Consider the following 21,307-nt stretch of genomic DNA (forward strand, 5'->3'; position numbering starts at 1 on the left):
ATTATACACTATACGTTATAGTGCGCGGAATGCGCATTTAGCCGCCAAATGCTGCTAAATGCTGTAAAAATGCTAGTAAATTTTTTCCTGACGTAATCCTAAAGAGAAGTCTTCCTTTAGGGTTCCTCTTTTTCTAATTTTACGCTATTTTCCTAGATTAATAGAACCTTGTCTTTTTTAGTATTAATTAGGTAGTCTCTTATAATATAACCCTTCTAGCTATAAGAGAAGTAAGCGCCTTAATTACTAAGAGCTTATTTTTAGGGGTTGTTATATATAGGCTGAGTATACGCTAGACCTATAGTAGGACTAGCTATATAGCTAGCTGCTAAATTAACGGTAGGCTATATAGTGGGTGCTATAGGAGTTATTAATCGTGCTAAGGTACTATAGGCCGTTTTTATATTACTTATAGTTTGACTTAAAGGGTTTCTAGCTTTATACTATTTAGTATATACCTTAATTTAATAGAGGCCTTAGTTAATAACTAAGCACTAGTTTATAAGTTCCTTTAGCGTCTATATAATAGTAAAAACTAGTAATATAGCTTGCTATAGGTCTAGGGTAAGCTTATTAAATAGGTTTAGCATTAGATCTTTCTAGGAAATTTAGGCCTAGCTAGCTAGGTATAAAAAGTGGGTCTAAAAGGCTAAGAAGGTCTTTATTATTTTTATATTTAGGCTTTTATAATTAAGCTAGGTGTTTTATACTTTAAAGGGGTCCTTATAAATAAAAGATAGGTAAATAATTATCTCTTTTTTAGAGAAGAAGGAATCTATTAAGTGTAACGGCGCTATCGCACGTTACCTGCCAAATTCTACTATATTCTGCCGACCTGCGATTGGCCCGCCTAAAGATAGCGCCTTAGCGGCTTACCTTATATATTTATTTATATTAGTCCTAGCAACCCCTTTTCCTTCTCTTTAGCTTAGTATCTTTACTAGATAGCAATTTATAAGCTTTGGTTTAGAGGCATTTATATAAGCCGTTATATTATACTAAGCTCACCCTATCTTACCTAGAAAGGCCTTAATAATATCCCACCCTAAAGAAACTTCGTCTGCAACAACGCACTAACGCGCTATACTTAGACACTAAAACAACTCTATATTACCTAGGAAGGCCTAGATAATATCCTACCTTATAAGCTAGATAGAACTAAACCTATACCCCTAAAATTAAAACTAAAGCGTATAATACTAATAAACCTTAGAAAGCTAACAATGGCACCTAAAGTAAGCTTATTTAAGAGAGCTGCCTTTACCTAAGAGGAACCTAAGATCTAATTAGGATTAGAAATTGAAGATAATAATAACATTATAGACGTACGTAAGTAGATTCGCACCCTTATAGCTAGCTAAGAAGCCAATTATCTTAAAGCAAAAAATATATAAGAGACCCTATAAGAGATCCTAGAAAGCCTTACGGCCCTATAAAATAGCCTAGCTTCCCCTTTTTAAAGCCCTAGCTAACCTATTTACTCTACTAAATATAATATACTAGGGAGTATAGATATAATAATAAAGTAATTAAAGTCCGTTAAGCTCNNTAACCCNNNACNNCTATNTANTAGNATAGACCCTACCTTTAAGAATTAGAGGATTTAAGTATAAGGAAAGCTCCGCGTTAACTATAACTATTTCCTTTCTAAAGAAGCTAAAATACTCTACCTCTTTAGTTAAACCACTGGGGACACCTAACGGCACCTTTAAGCCAAGTTTAAGGACAACTCCCCTATCTAATTTATATCTGTTAATAAAATAATACGGTACCTAGCGGCTATCTATATTAACCCAAATAAAGTACGGGATGCCTATTATAACTATAATCGCCTAATAATAAAACTAAACTAACCCTTTACTAAATTCTAAACTTAATTCCTATACCTTATAGGAGAAGGCTAGGTTCCCCTTAAGAACTATTAATTAGACCTATATAATAAGCTAACAATCCGGCTATAAAAAAATATTGCTATAACCTTAAATGACCTACTAATCTATAAAAGACTTGCAGCTTATTGACTATTATTAGACTTAGAACTAAAGCGGATTAACGCCCACCCTAATTAATAGAAGAAACTCTATAATAATTAGAACTCGCTAGCTATATCTATAGGACATAGAGTAGGAAGATAAGTTATAACTACTTTTATACTAAAGGTGGTTATAACTACGCACTAGTGAGCCTTACCCGACTAGTTACGTACTACGCTATTAACTAGTATTCGCCGCAATACTCCGATTAACTCTGCCTTAGCTATATACTATAACTATAATAAATAAGGTCACTTTACTTTATTCTACCCGGAGCTAAAGAATATAGGTAATATTAAGGAGATAGAGGAAGAAGAAACGTTTAATAAGTTAGAAAAAAAAGAACCTTAGGGAAAGACTCCCCCCTATAGTACCCTATTAATCTTAAAGAGATTAATCTTAGTTAGTTAATAGGTGGAAAGCATTTTATATTTTTATATATAGTATCTTAAAATGGATATAGAGTTAATATAACTGCCCTTATTAACACTAGAGTAAATAGCTTCGCCTTTATAAATACTACCTATATAAATAATTATAACCGACTACCGGACCTTGCATATTACCCTATTTCACCTGCGTCAGCACTACCCTCGTATGTCTTAGATACGTTGGAAATGAGTTATAGGCCTCGGAGTTCGGGGTCTACTTTCATGTATTTATACCACTTGATTTCCATAGATTTATAATTAAGTTGCTCGTTTAATTCCCACACACTGCAAAGCTTACAATAATATTGCTAAGTTTTTAAATGCAGAAGCTATCCGACTAGAGAAGCCTATCTAGATAAAAGGCTATAATAGCCAAGCCGGTCGGCCCGTTACCTATATCTTAAAGTTATATATCGCTCTTAATAGACGACGCTAATACGGTATCCCCTTTTACATCCTAGACCTAGGGTCCTATAATATAATCCTTAAACGAAAATAGATGTCCTATTTTAATATTTAGTTAAATATACAATAAAGACGGTTTGTCTGGCCGGAGGATAGACTAAGGTTACCCTCCTTTATTAAGGAGATCTAAACTAACCGCAAGACACTAGCCGTAAGGGCTAACCCTACCTACTAGTAGGATGTCTAGGCCCGTAACCTAGCCTTTATCTAAAAAGACGCCCGCTATAAAGCTAGAAAGAACTTTATATTAACAAAGATACTCTTCTAAAGCGCTATATTTAAAGAGGACTCTATATACAGAAGTGAGATAGATAGTAATGTAGATAATATCTAAATCGCATAGATCTAACTAGTATAGAAAAGAACGTATTAATAGGATATAAGGGATAACCTCTAAAAGATATAATAAAAGCTAAAAGGAGTAATAATAATGCTAATACTCCGGAAGTTCCTAAAGTTATATACGCCCCTATTATTAGGCAACCCCCCTACCGTAAATATCGCCGCAATTAGCGCTATAGTATTCCACTTTAATATATACTAGAAGGACAATAAGGTCTTTATAATAAGCCTATATAAAATTAACCAAATTATTAATAATAGAGAGGAAAGGCTAGCTAAGGAAGCCAATAAGAAACTAGTTAAACGCCTTCTTTTTACCATTTATATAGACTATAAGGATGTATTCTTAAAGGCGGCCTTAGACAAGTTACCCCCCTATCAGATATATAATTATAAGATTTAATTAAAAGCTAATAACTCGCTAGGCTATAGCCCCCTCTACCATTAATTAACGGATAAGCTAAAAGTAATAAAGTAGTACTTAATTAACAACGTAGATAAAGGGTTTATCGAGCTAAGTTAAGCCCCTTTTACTTCCCCTATCTTATTTATAAAAAAGCCTAATAGAGGCCTTCGTTTTTGTATTGACTATTAAAAGCTAAACGCTATTACTTAAAAGGACCAGTATTCTATTCCTTTAATTAATAAGACCATTATATATTTAAGCTAAGCAAAGATTTTTATTAAACTTAATATCCGCTAAGCTTTCCACCAAATTAAAATAAACCCTATATTTAAAGATTTAACAACATTCCGTACCTATTATGGTTCCTATAAATATAAAGTTCTTCCTTTTAAACTAATAAACGGACTGGCTACGTACCAAAGGTATATAAATAACGTTCTTTTTAATTATCTTAATAAATTCTGTACGTTATACCTAGACGATATTCTTATATACTTAGATAACGAACTTAAGCATTAAGTTTATATTAAGAAGGTCCTAAAAAAACTACAGAACGTGGGCCTATAAGTTAATATTAAGAAATATAAGTTTAGGGTAAAACGTATAAAATACCTTAGGTTTATTGTAACTATAAAAGGAATTAAGGTTAACTCTAAGAAGGTAGAGGTAATCTATAACTAAAAGCCCCTTTACATAGTAAAAGGAATCTAATCCTTCCTTAGCTTTTATAACTTCTACTACTAGTTTATCTATAACTATAAAATTATAGTAAAACCTCTTATATAACTAACCAGGAAGGATACACCTTTTATCTTTAATAATAGCTATATAAAGGCCTTTAAAGAGATAAAGGATTAGCTTATCTCTTCCTTAATCCTTTATTACTATAACCTAGATCTTAAATTAATGCTAGAAACGGACGCCTCTAATAGGGTTATAGCGGGAATCCTATTATAGTTACATCCAGACAGTAAATAGTACCCTATAGCTTTCTTCTTAAAGATAATAAACCCGGCTAAGTATAACTATAAAGTATATAATAAAGAAATGCTAGCTATTATTTAATTACTTTCCTAATAGCATGTAGAGCTTAAAGGTATAAACTCCTAGATTAAGATATATACGGATTATAAAGCCCTAGAGTACTTTATAACTATAAAGCAGCTTACTAAATAATAAGCCTAGTGGGCTAAAATACTCTCCTAATTCTTCTTTACGATTATATATTATTCTAGTAAGTAAAACTTTAAGGCTAATGCCCTAACCTAAAGAGAATAAGATATAAAACCCTAGGATAAGCTAAAGACCTAATATTAGACGCGCGCCCTCCTCTATTTAGAATAGCTTAACCTATAGATCCTTAAGGAGCTAAACTCTTAGTAAAACAAGCTAGCACTAATAGAGGAGTCCTTAGATAAGCTAATAGGGCTAATTAACCACCTTTTAACTGTAAACCGTATAGCTGATGCCCTAAGGGCCCTTTGCGAATAAGCCGTAAAGGAGACCCCGATTTTAAGATGGAGGAAGAATTGCTCCTATACTAGGAGCAGCTTATAGTCCCTAACGTTAATAATCTACGGACTAAACTAATCCGCGAAGCTTATTGCTAAGTCTCTATGGCATACCCTAGTAAGAATAAGATCTATAAAATTATTAACTGCCGCTACTACTGGCTAAGAATAGTTATAGATATTAATCGATATATACGGAACTGCGAAGACTACTAGAGAGCTATAATCCCACGGGATAAGACCCTAGGACTACTTAAGCCACTTCTAATATTAGAGCGCCCTTAGTAGTATATTTTTATAGACTTTTATAAACTACCTAGGGACCATAACAGATACGATATAGTTATAGTTATAGTTAACCGCTTTAGTAAACGCCCATTTTTAATTCCCTATTATAAGAACATTAATGCTAAAGAGGCAGCCTAGCTATATATTTATTACGTTTACTAAATCTATAGACTACTAGATACTATTATATCTAATTATAGGCTATAGTTTATATCGGCCTTTTAGAATAAGTTTACCTAGATTCTAGGTATTAAGCTAAAGCTTTTTATAGCTTATTACCCCTAAACAGACAGTTAGATAGAAATTATAAATTAGTACCTAGACTAGAGGCTTAGGCCCTTTATTAACTATTTCTAGGATAACTAGTCTAAACTATTACCCTTAATAGACTACGCACAAGTAATCCTACCCTATAACTCCATAGGGTTTGCCCCAATTTAGCTAGAAATGGGATACTTACCCTATATAAGCTTTAACTAGAAAAGGCTAGAAGAACCCCAAATTATATAAGAGAAGCTATCCGATACTAAGGCCTAACGGTATACTAAACAATTAGAGGAAGCCTAGACGGTAGCCTATAAAAACCTAGAAAAAGCTTAAAGGTTAATAAAATAGCAGGCAAATAAACACCATTAAGAGCCTAACTTTGTCCCTAGCGATATAGTCTAAGTTATAATAAGGAATTAGAAGACCAAATAACCTAGCTATAAGCTAGACTACTAAATAGTAGAACCGTATAAGGTTCTTAAGAAAATAGGCAACTTATATAAGATAAAGCTCCTAGATTTAATTAGGGTTTACCCTATTTTCTTACTAGATAAGTTATAAAAAGCTATAAACGACCTATTACCTAGACAAAAGAATAAGCCTCCCCTACTAGTTTAAGTAAACGGTGATAACGAATAGGAGGTTAATAAAATACTAGCCTATAAAATAGTAGGGGAAACGCTAAAATACTATATTTAATAGAAGGGCTATAATCCTAACCCAACCTAGTACCCTATATAGAACTTTATAGGCTACCTATAAGGGTTATTTTAGCCCTTACTTAGTTGCATTACCTAAGGGCTCTTAGGGGTCGCTAAGGCTAGCCTTCGGCTAGCCCTTGGCACCTCCTTATAAGCACCTCAGGCTTACAGCCCTTTCCCTCCTCATTGGTTCGTCTCCGTACGAGGCTATTACTTACTCTTTACCATATCGTCCTCTTCCATCGACTCCCTATGTGACTCATGCTTGGCTTGCCTACTCCCTACCGTATACCCTAGCAATACTGCCTTACACTACCCCTAAAAGCTTAAAGAATTTTATAACTAATACCCTAATACACCTAGACCCCTAAAGTACCTAAATAAATTAATGGAATGCTAGTATAATAAAGATAATAAGTTACCAGAAGAATATAGGGACAAAAACGCCCTAAAGCCCTAATACAGCTGTCTGTTAAATTCTGCTATATTCTGCCGTTTTCTACCAGTACTATAAAATTTCAGATATCTAGGAACTTTAACCGCCGGTTAAAGTTATCTAATTAGTTAGATCTATACTAAGACTTTTAGCGGCTACTCTTTATAGCTTAGTGCTTCCACTTAGCTTACAATTGCCCTTTATACTTAGTCTAGACGTACTTATATCCCATTTATCTCCTTATCTTATATTTTATAATCCTATATTTATAAGCCTAGTACTACCCTATTTCTAACTAAGCCTAAGGGCAGGCTTTCTTTTAAAGAGGGGGGTAATGTAACGGCGCTATTGCACGTTACCTGCTAAATTCTACTATATTCTGCCGACCTGCAATTAGCCCGCCTAAAGATAGCGCCTTAGCGGCTTACCCTATATATTTATTTACATCAGTCCTAGCGACCCCTTTTCCTTCTCTTTAGCTTAGTATCTTTACTAGATAGTAATCCACAAGCTTTAGTTTAGAGGCATTTATGCGAGCTATTACATTAAGTCTTATACATATTATAGACGTAAGTGCGTCTATATATCCCCACTAGTACGGCTAAAGATATAGGCTATTCTAGCTTAAGTAGTAGGGAAATAGTCCGTATTAACTTTAAGCTTATTCTATAATTATAGCTTCTAATTATTAAATATAGGGTTAGTTCTGTCTATAAGTAATAGGGGGTCCGTGACCTTCGCGGACTATAATAATATTAATACTATACGTTAAGCTAGGGCCTTAAAGACTATAGTAAGTCTTTAGGTGTCTAATAACTCCTTACTAGGTATAAGGGGTTCTCTAGCTTTAAGTAGCTCTTAAAGTTATTTAATTTTAGTATTAGCTGCTATAAGCTCTACCTAAGAGTTTAAATTAGTTACTATTTTACTATTAGAGGTATTTAAGGGTTCTATAGCTGCTTTACCAGCTGCTATATTTTTTAGCATAATAGTATAGTTATTAGAGTAACTTCTAGTAGGATTCTATAGGGGTTTTGGTCTATACATATTCTATAAATCTTTTTTTTTTTCTATTCTTTAAGTTCTAATAATAGTCTTTAGGTTTACTTCTATGTTTTATTCTTATTTATAGCCCTATTAATATATTTAAGTTCCTTCTTAGAAAAAAGAGTAGATAAGCTTTAGATAATATTAGTAACTTAGTTAATTAAGGTATAAGTACGGCAAGAGGGACGCGTAAGCCTATACGAATAGTAGTCTATAAATAAGGATTTAAAGCTAAAGAAAGGAAAGGAGATAGAGGGTGGCGCCGCTTAACGTTATATATAATCCTTTGGTTACATAATAGCAATTATCTAAAACTATCTACAATTATTTACCGATATCTACTAATATCTACTAGCTATAATCTACTAGTTTCTACTAGCGCCGTAATATAGCTAGTCTGCTAAAACGATACTAAATATAATAAACTCTATAATGAATTACTTTACCTAACTATAATCTATCTCTAATTCCTTATCGCTACTAGATTCTATAGTAGATTCTTTATTATTTTAATACGTTTAAGCGTTATGCCTAATCCTGCTACAATTGCCACAGTGCCTTTAAGTTAGTTTAACCCTATCTGCCTTAGCTTTACCCTAACTCTTCTTACTACTAGAAGTTGTAGTAGTAAAGCCCTTAGCAACTAACTACGAGCCAGCCTTAAAGGTAAGGACTCCTCCTTACTAGATACGCTTTCTTTTATACTACGTCCATTAGATTATAGCCTTATTAACTATTTTAAGCTTAGTAATTTAATTATGCTAATACTATCTAATAAGCTATTATAAGGGTGCCTTTAACAAGCTAATTAAACCCTTTCTTTAAAGAAGATAGTAAGCTACCTAAATTATCGCTAATTAGCTTCGTTTACAATCCAAATTTAAGGTGATTACTAGGGTTTTTAACTACCATATAGTATCTTAAGTGGTAAATAGTATAGGCGTGCGTAATCGAATGTTAAGCTTTAATATTACCTTATCTAGGTTAAATGGAACTAGGCTAGCGCCTTAAAAGCTTCCTTAGATATTACTCTTAGTAATAGACACGCTAAGCGCATCCTAAAAGGCTGGTAAGAACTCTATTTTAGTAATATAGTTAAATTAGTTATATATTAGCTTCTTAACTTAGCGCCTATACGCCTACTTTAAAGGCGAAAAACAACCTATATCTAGTGGCTATAAGATATATAATATATATAGCGGTATATATAAAGTAATTATCTTATTCTCCTTGTAGTATTTAGTAAATTATAGTAAGTTATAGCTCTTATAGCCGTCTATAATTAATAAACAGTACGCGCCTATAGTATGCTTCTTTATATACGCGTTAAAATGCTTTAACTACTGGAAACTAAGCTTATTTATTATCTAGCCGTTATTAAAAACCGCGAATACCTGTTAGGCTAGTATATTAATTTCCTAGTACTAGGCAGAGAGGTGGTTTTTATCTTTATAGATAATAAAGGGTAGAAGCGCGTATCCTAACGCGCTAATAGCCTGGATTACTATAACCTACTTACGGTTACCTAGCTAAACAGCCTTTAGTTAATACCGTCTCTTAGAGCCTATAACAACTTTTTGCTAGGTTATTATACCTACCTAGAAGCTAGATTCGTTAAAGTTATATATATTTTTATTCTATATACTATATTTAGTCTTTACGTTTTATATAAGGTTAAACTAACCTTATATAATTGCTAGTTCTTCCTATTTATAACGCTAGTAGTCTAGCTTCCGATTATACTTTGTTTTAATTTCTAGGGTGCGCTTTACAAAGCTATATAGCTAGTTATACCTACTAGGTCCCTTTACCACTTAACTAATAGTTTATTAGCCATTTCTTAAATGGCATTAAGTGGAGGGGCGAATCCTTTTAAATCTAGCTTAAGAATATACTGCTTTATTGCCTCTTCTTTAGTTACTATAAGCTTTATTAATTTCGGCTTAGTATCGCGTCGTAAGGTAGTTCTGACGCGTTGCGTCTATAGGCTTAAGAGAGGCACGTTAAAGTTGCGTGCAGTGTGTTAAACGCTATAAATCTGGCCAGTATTAAAAGCCTAGATAGCAAGCTAGATTTAAGCTTTTTTAAAGGCTAGTAGTATATTGGTGGGTAGAGATATAGTCGTGTTAAAGATATTGACGTGTGGTCTTGGTAAACTGACCAGCTTATCTATTTAACTAGCTTACCTATAAAATACGTTAGCTAAATAGCTTATACACGTATTTCCTTTTTTTTTTAAAAAAATAGCGCTATTATAACGGAGTTATATTAGTAAGGTTGCGGCTATTTACTAAAAGGGTATTAGACGGTAAAGTATAAAGATACTTTACTTATTAGGCTTAATCCTTTTCCTTAATACCTGCTTCTATACGAACCTCGCTAAAGTTCCTTAGACCAAGAAATCGATCAAATATTTAAAGTGTTACGGCACTGGCAGAACTTGGCAGAACTACGCACCGGAAAGTTGCCACAGATTGCCGTATATTGCGGTCACGTGACGCGAAGATCGTATATAGCTTCGAGCGGCGCTCCCCTTCTTCTCCTTTCCTTTCTTTAGCTTTAGATTCTTGTTTATAGACAATCCAATTATACAGGCTTGCACGTCCCTTATACTGTGCTTATACCTTAATTAACTAAGTTGCTAATATTATCTAAAGCTTACTCTACTCTTTCTTCCTAAGAAGGAACTTAAATATATCTACGAGAACACAGAATAGGACCCTAAGGACATCACTAGGACCACAAGAACAAGACCTAAAAGAAAAGAACAGAACCCCAAGGAAAGGACCCACAAGACACGTACAGACTAAAACCCCTAAAGAAATTACCTGGAATTACCTAACACCCCTACCACCATACCACAAACCACAGCTGCAGGTAAAGCAGCTGTAGGACCCTTAAATACTTTAGATAAAGAAACAATTAACATTTCAACCCCCTAGGCGGAGCTTGCGGCTGCCAATACCAAAATTAAACAATTGCGAGAGCTGCTTAAAGCTAGAGATACCCCTATATCTAATAATAAGTCATTATTAGACAACTAAAGACTTACTATAGTCCTTTAGGCCCTATCCTAGCGCCTTAGTGAATCCACCAAGGCCTATATAGCACCAAAGCGGTTAGCAAAGGTCGCGGACCCCCTACTACTTACAGACGGAACCAACCCTATATTTAATAATTAGAAGCTCCAATTATAGGATAAGCTTAAAGTTAATATAAACTACTTCCCTAACGCCTAAGCTAGAATAGCCTATATCTTTAGCCGTACTAGCGGAGACGCCTAGACGCATTTACGCCCACGATATACTAAAGACTTAGCAAACCCCTTTATCTCTAAAAAAGAAATAATTGAATACTTATCTTTTATTTATAAGGACCCTTTTAAAGTATAGAACGCCCGCTTTAGCTATAAAAGCCTAAATATAAAAACAATAGAGACCTTTTTAGCCTTCTAAACCCGCTTTCTATACCTGGCCGGATAGGCCTAGATCCCCTAGGAAGACCTACTGCTAGACCTCTTTAATAAGCTTACCCTAGACCTATAGCGGGCCGTATTACCAGCTTATACTACAGTATAGACGTTAAAGGAACTTACGGACTATTACCTAGCTATTAACTAAGGCCTTTATTAAATTAAGGCACGCGCTAACTAGCTAAAAACTAGAAACCTTATAAACTAGGCCGTAAGTACTATAAGTACAGCCTATAGTGCCCCGGCATAATCGGCAACTCCTATAGCTAACCTAGCAGCTAGCCGCGCAGCTACCCCTACTATAGGCCTAGTGTACACCCAGCCTATATATAGCGACCCCTATATATAGGCCCTTAGCGATTAAGGAGCTTACTTCTTATATAGTTAAATAGGCCACCCTATAAGGAACTACCTAATAAAGGTAAGAATAAACAAGGTCCTATTAATTCAGGAGGATAGTATAGAGCTAGAAAAAGAGGAACCCTAGAGGAAGACTCCTCTTTAGGGTTAAAAGGGATTAATATATTACATATTAATTTAGGTTGGCTAGTTAGTAGAAAAAGCTGCACTATCCCTTATACTTTATTTTATAATAAATATTAAGTTTTAACCTCTACTTTAGCTAATTTAGGAGTAAATGCCTTTACCTTAATTAATATAAAGTGTGCTATAAAACTAGCTAACTTTTTAAATATACCCCTTAAAGAACTACCTAAACTAATCCCTATTCGCGGTTATAACGGACAAATAGGGCTACCTATTATAACTATCTTATAAATCTACCTCCGCGTTAACGGACGAAGGTAATATAACGTCCCCTTTCTTATTACAAACTTAGGAAGCTATAATATAATCTTAGGAAGAAAATGGCTAGCCTATTTAGGCTTACAGCTTAAAGTATAGAGTAGACGGCTTATCTAGCCTAAAACTCTACCCCTAACCCCTTCCTTTATAAAAAAAATCAGCATTATAATAGAAAACCTTATACGGCCCTAGATTAATACCATTTACTAGGCCAATACTATACGCAGAGACTAGGCCTTTAAGAAGGATATATAGCTTAACCCACAATAGATCCGTATACTACGCCGCCCCTAGACTACCTATATTACGCCACCCGCACCAGAGACCTAGAAAGTCGGTAATAACCTAGCTAAGTTCCCTATAGAGAACCCTACAAAGCCATAAAGAAAAGCTAGGGATATTAGATACTACACTAAACTAATAAATAGGAAGGATAACTTACGGAAAATAGAATATAAGCTAAGGAAGACTATAAACCCTATACCGCAAACCACGGCCTAATAGACGCTAAAGAAACCTACAGACCTCCCACTAGTTAATATCTGCTATATTAGCGCTATAGGATTCTACTAGAACCTGGTTTAGCCTAATACCATTACCTTTATAACTAGCCTATACGAAATTAACTAAATAATTAAGGAAAAAGAAAGCGAGCTTAGTGGATAGGAAAGTGGGCTTATAGATAAAGAACTAGTGGAGCAAAAACTGCCTAATTAATACTGGAAATTTAAGGACGTATTTTTTAAGGTAGCATCTAATATACTTCTACCCTACTAACCGTATAACTATAAGATTAAGATTAAGCAAGATAAGGGAAGCACCCTTAGCTTTAGCCCTCTTTACCTATAGTCTATTACCGAATTATAGGCCATAAAGTAGTACCTTATTAATAACCTAAATAAGGGCTTCATCAAGCCTAGCTAAGCCCCTTTTAACTTACCTATTCTCTTTATTAAAAAGCNAAATAGAGGACTNCGCTTNTNNATNNACTACNNTAAGCTAAATAATATAACCCACAAGGACCGCTACCCGCTGCCCTTACTTAATAAGACTCTTACCTAAATAAGTAGAGCTAAGGTTTTTATAAAGCTTAATATCCGCTAGGCCTTTTACTAAATTAGGATAGACCCCAGGTCTAAAAATCTTACTATATTCTAAACCCATTATAGGACGTACAAATATAAGGTACTTCCTTTTAGACTAACTAACGGACTAGCTACGTACTAGCGGTATATAAACAATATACTCTTTAACTACCTTAACAACTTCTATACGGCCTATCTAGATAATATTATAATCTATTCGGAGAATAAACTAGAATACGAGGAGTACGTCTATAAAGTCCTATAATAGCTCCGCGAAGCTAGCCTCCAGGCTAATATTAAGAAGTTAGAATTTAGTGTTAAGCGTATAAAGTACCTAGGTTTTATTATTAGCACAAACAGAATTAAGGCCGACCTAGAAAAAACGACTATAATTAACCAGTGGACGCCCCCTCAGACCATAAAGGGGGTGCAATTATTTTTAGGTTTCTGTAACTTCTACTAACGCTTTATTAAGAACTATAGTAGGATTACCTAGCCTCTTAACCGCCTTACTAGAAAAGACTAGCCCTTTTACTTTAACGCTATATATATATAGGCCTTTAATAAGCTTAAAAAACGGCTAGTGTTAGCCCCCCTATTTGCCTACTTTAACCTAAAACGGCCCTTAATACTAGAAACTAATNCCTTANANNGCGTAATAGCTANTATTTTTTCCTAGAAGTAACCGGACGGAAAATAGCACCCTATTGTATACTATTTAAAGACTATAATAGATGCTAAACTAAACTACCATATCTATAATAAAGAAATGCTAGCTATTATCTCTAGCTTTTAGCACTGGCGTATATAGCTAGAGGGGACCCCTAAACCTATTAAAGTAGTATTAAATTATAAGGCCTTAGAATACTTTATAATAACTAAGGCCCTTATAGCCTAGTAGGCACGCTAGGCAAACATTCTATCTTAATTTAACTTCTTAATTATATATAGACTAGGCGCTGCAAATTGTATAGATGCTTTTACTAGGCGCGAATAAGACCTAGGTAACTATATAGCTATAAAGATCTTATTACGGACCTAGACGCTACTATAACCAGAGCACCTTAACCCCTAGATATAGGCAGAACTAAGTATAGACCCCTTAGGCGCCGAGATATATCCTATTAACCCTTTAGGACTTAACTTAATTAATAAATTACTATAGATAAACTATACGGCCCCTTCTCTACAGGAGTACCGTAAAAAGGCAAAGAATGTTACCAGCCTATAGTCCCTTAAAAATGGATTACTTAAGTATTAGGAACGGCTAATAGTGGTAAAAGAATAGAACTTATAGACTCGGCTTATTACTAAAGCATATACCTAGGTCTCTACGGCCTACCCCAGAAAGAATAAGACCCGTAGAATTATTGGCGACCGTTACTACTGGCCTAAAATGGTTATAGATATCGACCGCTATATACAGAACTGCAACAACTACCGTAGGTCTATAATTCTATAAGATAAGACCCTAGGACTATTAAAACCCCTCCTAATACCTAACCGCCCCTAGTAATATATCTCTATAAACTTTTATAAGCTACCTCTAGACCGTAACAGATATAATATAGTTATAATCCTAGTTAACCGCTTTAGCAAGCGCCTATTCTTAATTCCCTATTATAAGAATATTAATGCTAAAGAGGCAGCCTAACTATATATCTACTACGTCTACTAAATTTATGGACTACTAGATACTATTATATCTAACCGCGGGCCGTAGTTTATATTAGCCTTTTAGAATAAGTTTACCTAAATCTTAGGCATTAAGCTAAAGCTTTCTACGGCATATTACCCCTAGACAGACGGTTAAACGGAGATTATAAATTAATACTTAGACTAGAGACTTTAGCCTTTTATTAACTACTTCTAGGATAACTAGGCCGAACTATTACCCTTAATAGACTACACCTAAGTAACCCTACCCCATAACTCTACTGGATTTGCCCCTATTTAACTAAAAATAGGTTACCTACCCCATATAAGCTTTAACTAGGAAAGACCAGAAGGGCCCCAAACTATACGTAAAAAACTATCTTATAAGGAAGCCTAGTAGTACGCTAAGCGCTTAGAAGAAGCCTAGAAAGTAGCCTATATAAACCTAGAAAAGGCCTAGAAATTAATAAAACAGTAGGCAAATAAGTATAGGCGCGAGCCTAACTTTACTATAGGCGATATAGTCTAGGTTATAATAAAGAACTAAAAAATAGAATAGCTTAGCTATAAGCTAGACTATAAAATAGCAGGACTATATAAGATTCTTAATAAAGTAGGTAACTTATATAAGATTAAGCTCCTAGACTTAATTAAAGTCCACTCTATCTTCTTACTAGATAAGCTACGGAAAGCTATAAATAACTTACTGCCTGGATAAAAGAATAAACCTCCCCTACTAATTTAAGTTAACGACAATAATAAATAGGAAATTAAAGAAATACTGGCCTATAAACTTATAAAGGGAACGTTAAAGTATTATATTAGTTGGAAAGGATATAACCTAAACCCCACTTAGTACCCTACATGGAACTTTATAGGTAGCCCCTATAAGCTTTAGGAGTTCTATAGCCGTTACCCTAATAAACCTAGACCACTAAAGTACCTAGATAAGTAAATAGAATGCTAGCATAATAAAGATAATAAGCTACCAGAAGAATATAAGGATAAAAACGCCCTAGAAATTTCTTAGTTACGTAAGGTGTTAAAATATTTAAGAACTTTAACCAGCAGTCGAAGTTGTCTAATTAGTTAGATTCTCTTACTAAGACTTTTAGCGGCAAAGCCTAAGGGCAGGCTTTTTTGGAGGGGGGGGTAATGTTACGGCACTGGCAGAACTTGGTAGAACTACGCACCAGAAAGTTGCCATAGATTGCCGTATATTGCGGTCACGTGACGCGAAGATCGTATATAGCTTTAAGCGGCGCTCCCCTTCTTCTCCTTTCCTTTCTTTAGCTTTAGATTCTCGTTTATAGACAATCCAATTGTACAGGCTTGCACGTCCCTCATACCGTGCTCATGCCTCGATTGACTGAGTCGCTAACACAAAGGAGATTAGCGCGCCAGCGAAGCACAATCGATATCTTGGTCTAAGTGCGCTAAGGTAACTATTATCCCTATATTATCACTCCGGAGCCAAGCTTACCCCAGTGAAATGGTCCAGATCTCTCTAGATATTGGCAAATACTGCCATATCTGCCAACCGGATATTGCAATTTCAATAGCAAAGATAGCTATTCGCCAGAATCCTTTAAGACTTCTAAGATTTTTTCATATATACAATAGAATATTGACCGATATTAGAAAATTAAAATGATCAGATAGTGGCATATTAAAGAAACTCTGATCACAGGACACCGCAGCGCAGCGGTATTTTCCACAGATAAAGAGATTAGAATCACCGACTGTGTTTAAGCAATAGGAGCCGGATTTTCGCTGTGGATTCGCACGAGTGGCTCATCATGCGTCCTGTTCAGTTAATGAGCAGTGTCGTAGCTCTCGCCAGCCATGGTGAGCAACCCCCTTTTCCATGATGATGTGTGATTGCGAAGGCACGCAGTATGTGCACAAGTAGCTTCAAAAACAGGGTTGTCCATGATATTTTTATTCATTGCTTCATAACGATTTATTCATTCGTAAGGAGCGAAAATATTCTGACAGCCCTTACGAATGAATATTCATAAAATTATAAATATACATAGAGACTTAAAGCCCTTGCGGTGTAGTAAGAAGCTTTTGTAGTATAGTAGAAGTGGTTCTCTCTCGCGATTTCCAATCCTAGCATAATAAGCGCAGATCCATCACAGATACGCAGAGCGAAACCTGAGATTGTCAGCAGGGAAATGATATTTTAGTAGACCGAGCACTTGATTTAGACGACTCAATACCAGGCGTACGGATGCAAAAGACGTTGTAGGATTATTATGATTAACGTTATCAGTGTTTGTTTACGAATTCTCATCCGTCCCTGAACCCCTCGTGGTTAGTCTAGGGAACTTGTTACAGGATGCTAGACTAATACATCCTTCTGCTTTGAAACATGTGTTGGGCTGGGGATGGTTGGGTGCTCTTCTTTCTTTAGCCTGGCATGTGCGACACTGGCTAAGACCGGCGGAAGTCCCTTTCTTCCCCGCGCTTCGCTTGAGCCATAGCTGTCTGGCATGCTCGACTCCATCTCGCTCCTCACGTCCTCGTACATGCGTTCAATGATATCAATTTCCTCATCAACTTCCAATGCACATCTCTCCAAACAAAAATCTCGCTCCCGTTGCTCAATATACTCTCTCACTTTACCCCACTGGTTCTGTTGGTGCTTGTATCGGTTCGGGAGGCCGGAGCCTTTGAGGTAGGTCAAGAAACCAGCGATGATTGTATTGATGGCGCCGAACCCGGTGACGACTCTGTGTGGTCCATTACCAGCACCCAGGGCAGTTAGGGAGGCTGCGACGATGATCTGGATGCCCAGGCAAGCGTTGATGAGGAAGCTGAATATCCTATATTGCAGCGTAGCTCGGTCTTCGGCACGCACAGTACGAGCATATATGCCTAGGTTTGAGGCCGGTCGGCCAAGAATCTCGGTCAGTTTCAGTGCCGGGACACTGTTGATTCCAGTAAGCTGGCGGAATACTGCGAGCTTGTCATTGGCAGGAACGAGTTTGTGTGGGTCAGGATGGTGGTGTGGAGTTGGTGTCGGTGCTATCGGCGGTGCTGTTATGCCAAAGTTACCATGACCGTCGTCAGTGCTAGCCGTGGCTGTAATGTTGTCCATAGTTTCTTTCGAGGGCAGATTGGCCGCGATCGTTTGGCGACCGCGTTCCGCACGATCAAGTGCGGCCAGAAATCGTCTCATGGAGCCTTCGTTGACCTCCAAATGGAGTCGGGATTTTGGGCTCCAGGACGTCGACTTGCGGACGTCTTCATAGTATTTATCACTTTTCTTTTTAACACGCCCAGCTAGCCCAAAGGTCGCGATGCACTTCCCCTCCCGGGTGGCTGGCTGTGGGGACCGCCAGCAATGGGTCGAATAATGAAGATCAACACGACTCAGCTCTTTTGCTAAACGCCAGATATCCCAAAGGGTCCCGCTATGTCGTATAAAGTAAAAGCGATTTGCGGATTGCCGTAGCTTAAGCGAAGCTGCTAGCTGATTTGGCTCATCGATTTAGGGGATCTCCCCCATGCAAGATGTACACCTAGTTCTCCGGTCTGTTCCACCCTTCATCTCGACCAATTGGCTCCAATTAATACCGCTGCTAGTCGCATCAACATCTGTATCGCGTGATTTGGAGCAACTAAGTGTGGTCACGGAGGTTTTTTTGACCAAGTTTTCCGCGACCGGTTAGAACCATGCAAATATACCGCACAGCCTCCCGTCGCCCCTATTCTCTACCTGTACTATTAGTGAGATCTATCGGTTACACTACTGGACATGGCGCATCTCGCTGTAAGTGCCTTACTATTAGCGCTGCTGATCGTTCGGAGAACGCCGTTTGTTTTACTAGGTAGAATAAGGTTAATCTCCGACGGGTCAGCATGCTTAGAAAAACGCACATATCAAAATCAAATGAAGCTTTTCAAATCAAACGATTGTGAGGGATTTTGCTTATATACTAATTTCCACGGAGCAATCAAGCAATCGTCAATTACCAAACAAGTGTCCAATTCCTTCCTTCAAGCTCTCGCCTAAATCTTCAAGCTCTCATCTAAATCCATTTGGTTACTCTGCCTCTAACTTCAATTACGCCACATACGTGCTACCTTATAGATACAATAAGGGATCGTTCGGTTGCAAATGAGCTCCAGGTCATAATCTGTTTGATTTGTGCGCCTAATTTGTAATTGAGTCCATTGTTTGATAAACCTCTATATGAGGCTCCATATTTCGCTTCGCACAATGCGTCATTGATATTAGTAGGCGATTTGAGTGACCCCCTCTGCCACCAGGCCTCCATCGCGACTTCCTACTTTGGTGTAGTAATAGAGCCTCCCCCTCGGCCAATGCCCTCCCCTTGGTCGATATTGTCTCCATCTTTATCGCGATTACGAAGGCTAAGATAATAATATTATATAAGGCTTGCAAATGCGACAGCAATATCGCGATCGGTGTGTATAGGGATCTTTTATCCCTTACTCGGGTGCACGCCCGGGAGCAGGGGCTGCCCAGATTAGCCTTCGGCTAGCCCTTGGCATCCCCATCGGTTCGTCTCCGTACGAGGCTATTGCCATACTCTTTACCATATCGTCCTCTCTTCCATCGACTCCCCTGTGACTCATGCTCGGCTTGCCTGCTCCCTACCGTACACCTGGGCAATGTGCCTTACAAGTCGTCACTTTAGCGTGTATACAAGAGCTCTAGAATCAATAGCGAGCATCAAAGAATACTTAGTCAACATATATTATAAGCATAATACTTAAAAACAGGAATAAATATAGAACAGGAACTCGAGGCTCCAACGGTACCGAGAGACCCATTTCAACTATTATATACGGTATCCCTGCGCACGCTAGCGTCTAACCTTTGGCGCCAAGCGTATAAACACCGGTATCGCGTTGCGATATCCAGCTCAAGCGAGAGTGTCTAATTGGCTAGATCCTTATCGATACGGTTGGACGCAAACCAGCAGTTACCGATACGGAGGAGCCCAATGTTCAAAAGTCGTCAGATCCACCGAACAACAGCCTCATATTCAGATTTAATCTCCAGATCGGTTATATTAAGCATCTTGACCAGCTTATGCACAGACCCACCTCGTGCACGGTTTTCCTAACCAAAATCTACCAAAATCTGCCTAAATATACCTTTTTATACTACCTATAACTTAATAACATTCTAATAAAAGTCTATAAAATTTTTAATATGGCTTAACGTGGGTGATAGGGTTATGACGGCGATATAGTTATGACGGTCGGCTACTACCGCCTTCCTAATGTAGATGGAACACCAAAATACTGCCAAAATGCCTTAGAAGTTGCTGTTGGGTCGTGCACGTTGTTGGGTCGTGCACGCCGTCATATCGTGCACGACCCAATCGCAATTTCTAAGGCATTTTGGCAGTATTTTGGTGTTCCATCTACATTAGGAAGGCGGTAGTAGCCGACCGTCATAACTATATCGCCGTCATAACCCTACAGTGATGTGCACGACCAGCTTCCACCCCCCTCTGGAAAATTATTATTTCGCTTCGGTACGCGGGCTCGCCAAATCGCCACCAACTGTACAGAGTAATTGTAGCGAACGCATGTGCCTGCACGCAAGGACCTTTTTAGTGGTTGCCCTGGAGAATCGCCTTGGTTGGCTAGGAGAACTAAACTGAGGACGCACGCGCCCTCCCCTCCCCCTTAACTGTGCCCCCCCGCCGTGGCCGCCAAAGCGCGAATACAAAGCTGTTCCTGCAATTGCCGATGAAATTTGGTGATATCGTACGGGTGGAAACCTGACGATATTTGACAAAGATCACAACACTGCGGAGGATCGCGAAGTCTGCCAGAAGTAAAGTTCTTGCAGCCAAGCATGGGCGTTCGCTACGATTTCTAGCGAGCCCGTGTACCGAAGCGAAAATAATATTTTTCCAGAGGGGGGGTGGAAGCTGGTCGTGCACATCACTGTATCACCCCCGTTATCAAATACTAAAACCGTAATTTTATATAATAAAAATATAAAATATTATAAAATATTTATTTTAAAAAGAAAGTTAATAATAACAATAATAATAATAAAGTTACTATATAGCTATAGCATATAAATAAGCCTTTTTAATATTTATTAAGTTTACTTCTAATATAACTTTATTAAGGAGCTCTTGCTGCACCTGGCCCAAAAAGACTAAAACCAACCAAAAGAACCCTGAAAATCACCCAGAGAATCCCCCTGAGATGCATGCATCGCAGGGGAGGCACACGTCAAACGACGGTGGTTTGCACTTGCGCGCGACCGCCAGAACCACGCCTAGCAATGGCCCTCCACAACAAGAACGGGCGAATACCACACTATAAAGCGGAAATTCCTCTATTAAGAAGGCATCTAAC

The 21,307-nt window shown here is 37.2% G+C and overlaps 1 protein-coding gene across 1 annotated transcript; it reads right to left on the minus strand.

Annotated features, from left to right (window-relative positions):
- Nucleotides 1-17,444: 17,444 nt before the first annotated feature.
- Nucleotides 17,445-17,936, minus strand: K441DRAFT_476253 (uncharacterized protein; the record flags this gene model as incomplete). The annotated part of the gene is made up of 1 exon (XM_067641881.1): nucleotides 17,445-17,936. A coding segment is annotated over one exon (492 nt), but the record flags the coding sequence as incomplete, so codon positions are not given.
- Between the last annotated feature and the right edge of the window lie 3,371 nt (nucleotides 17,937-21,307).

Source organism: Cenococcum geophilum, assembly GCF_001692895.1.
Source record: "Cenococcum geophilum 1.58 unplaced genomic scaffold K441scaffold_55, whole genome shotgun sequence".
NCBI classification, from domain to species: Eukaryota; Fungi; Ascomycota; class Dothideomycetes; order Gloniales; family Gloniaceae; genus Cenococcum; species Cenococcum geophilum.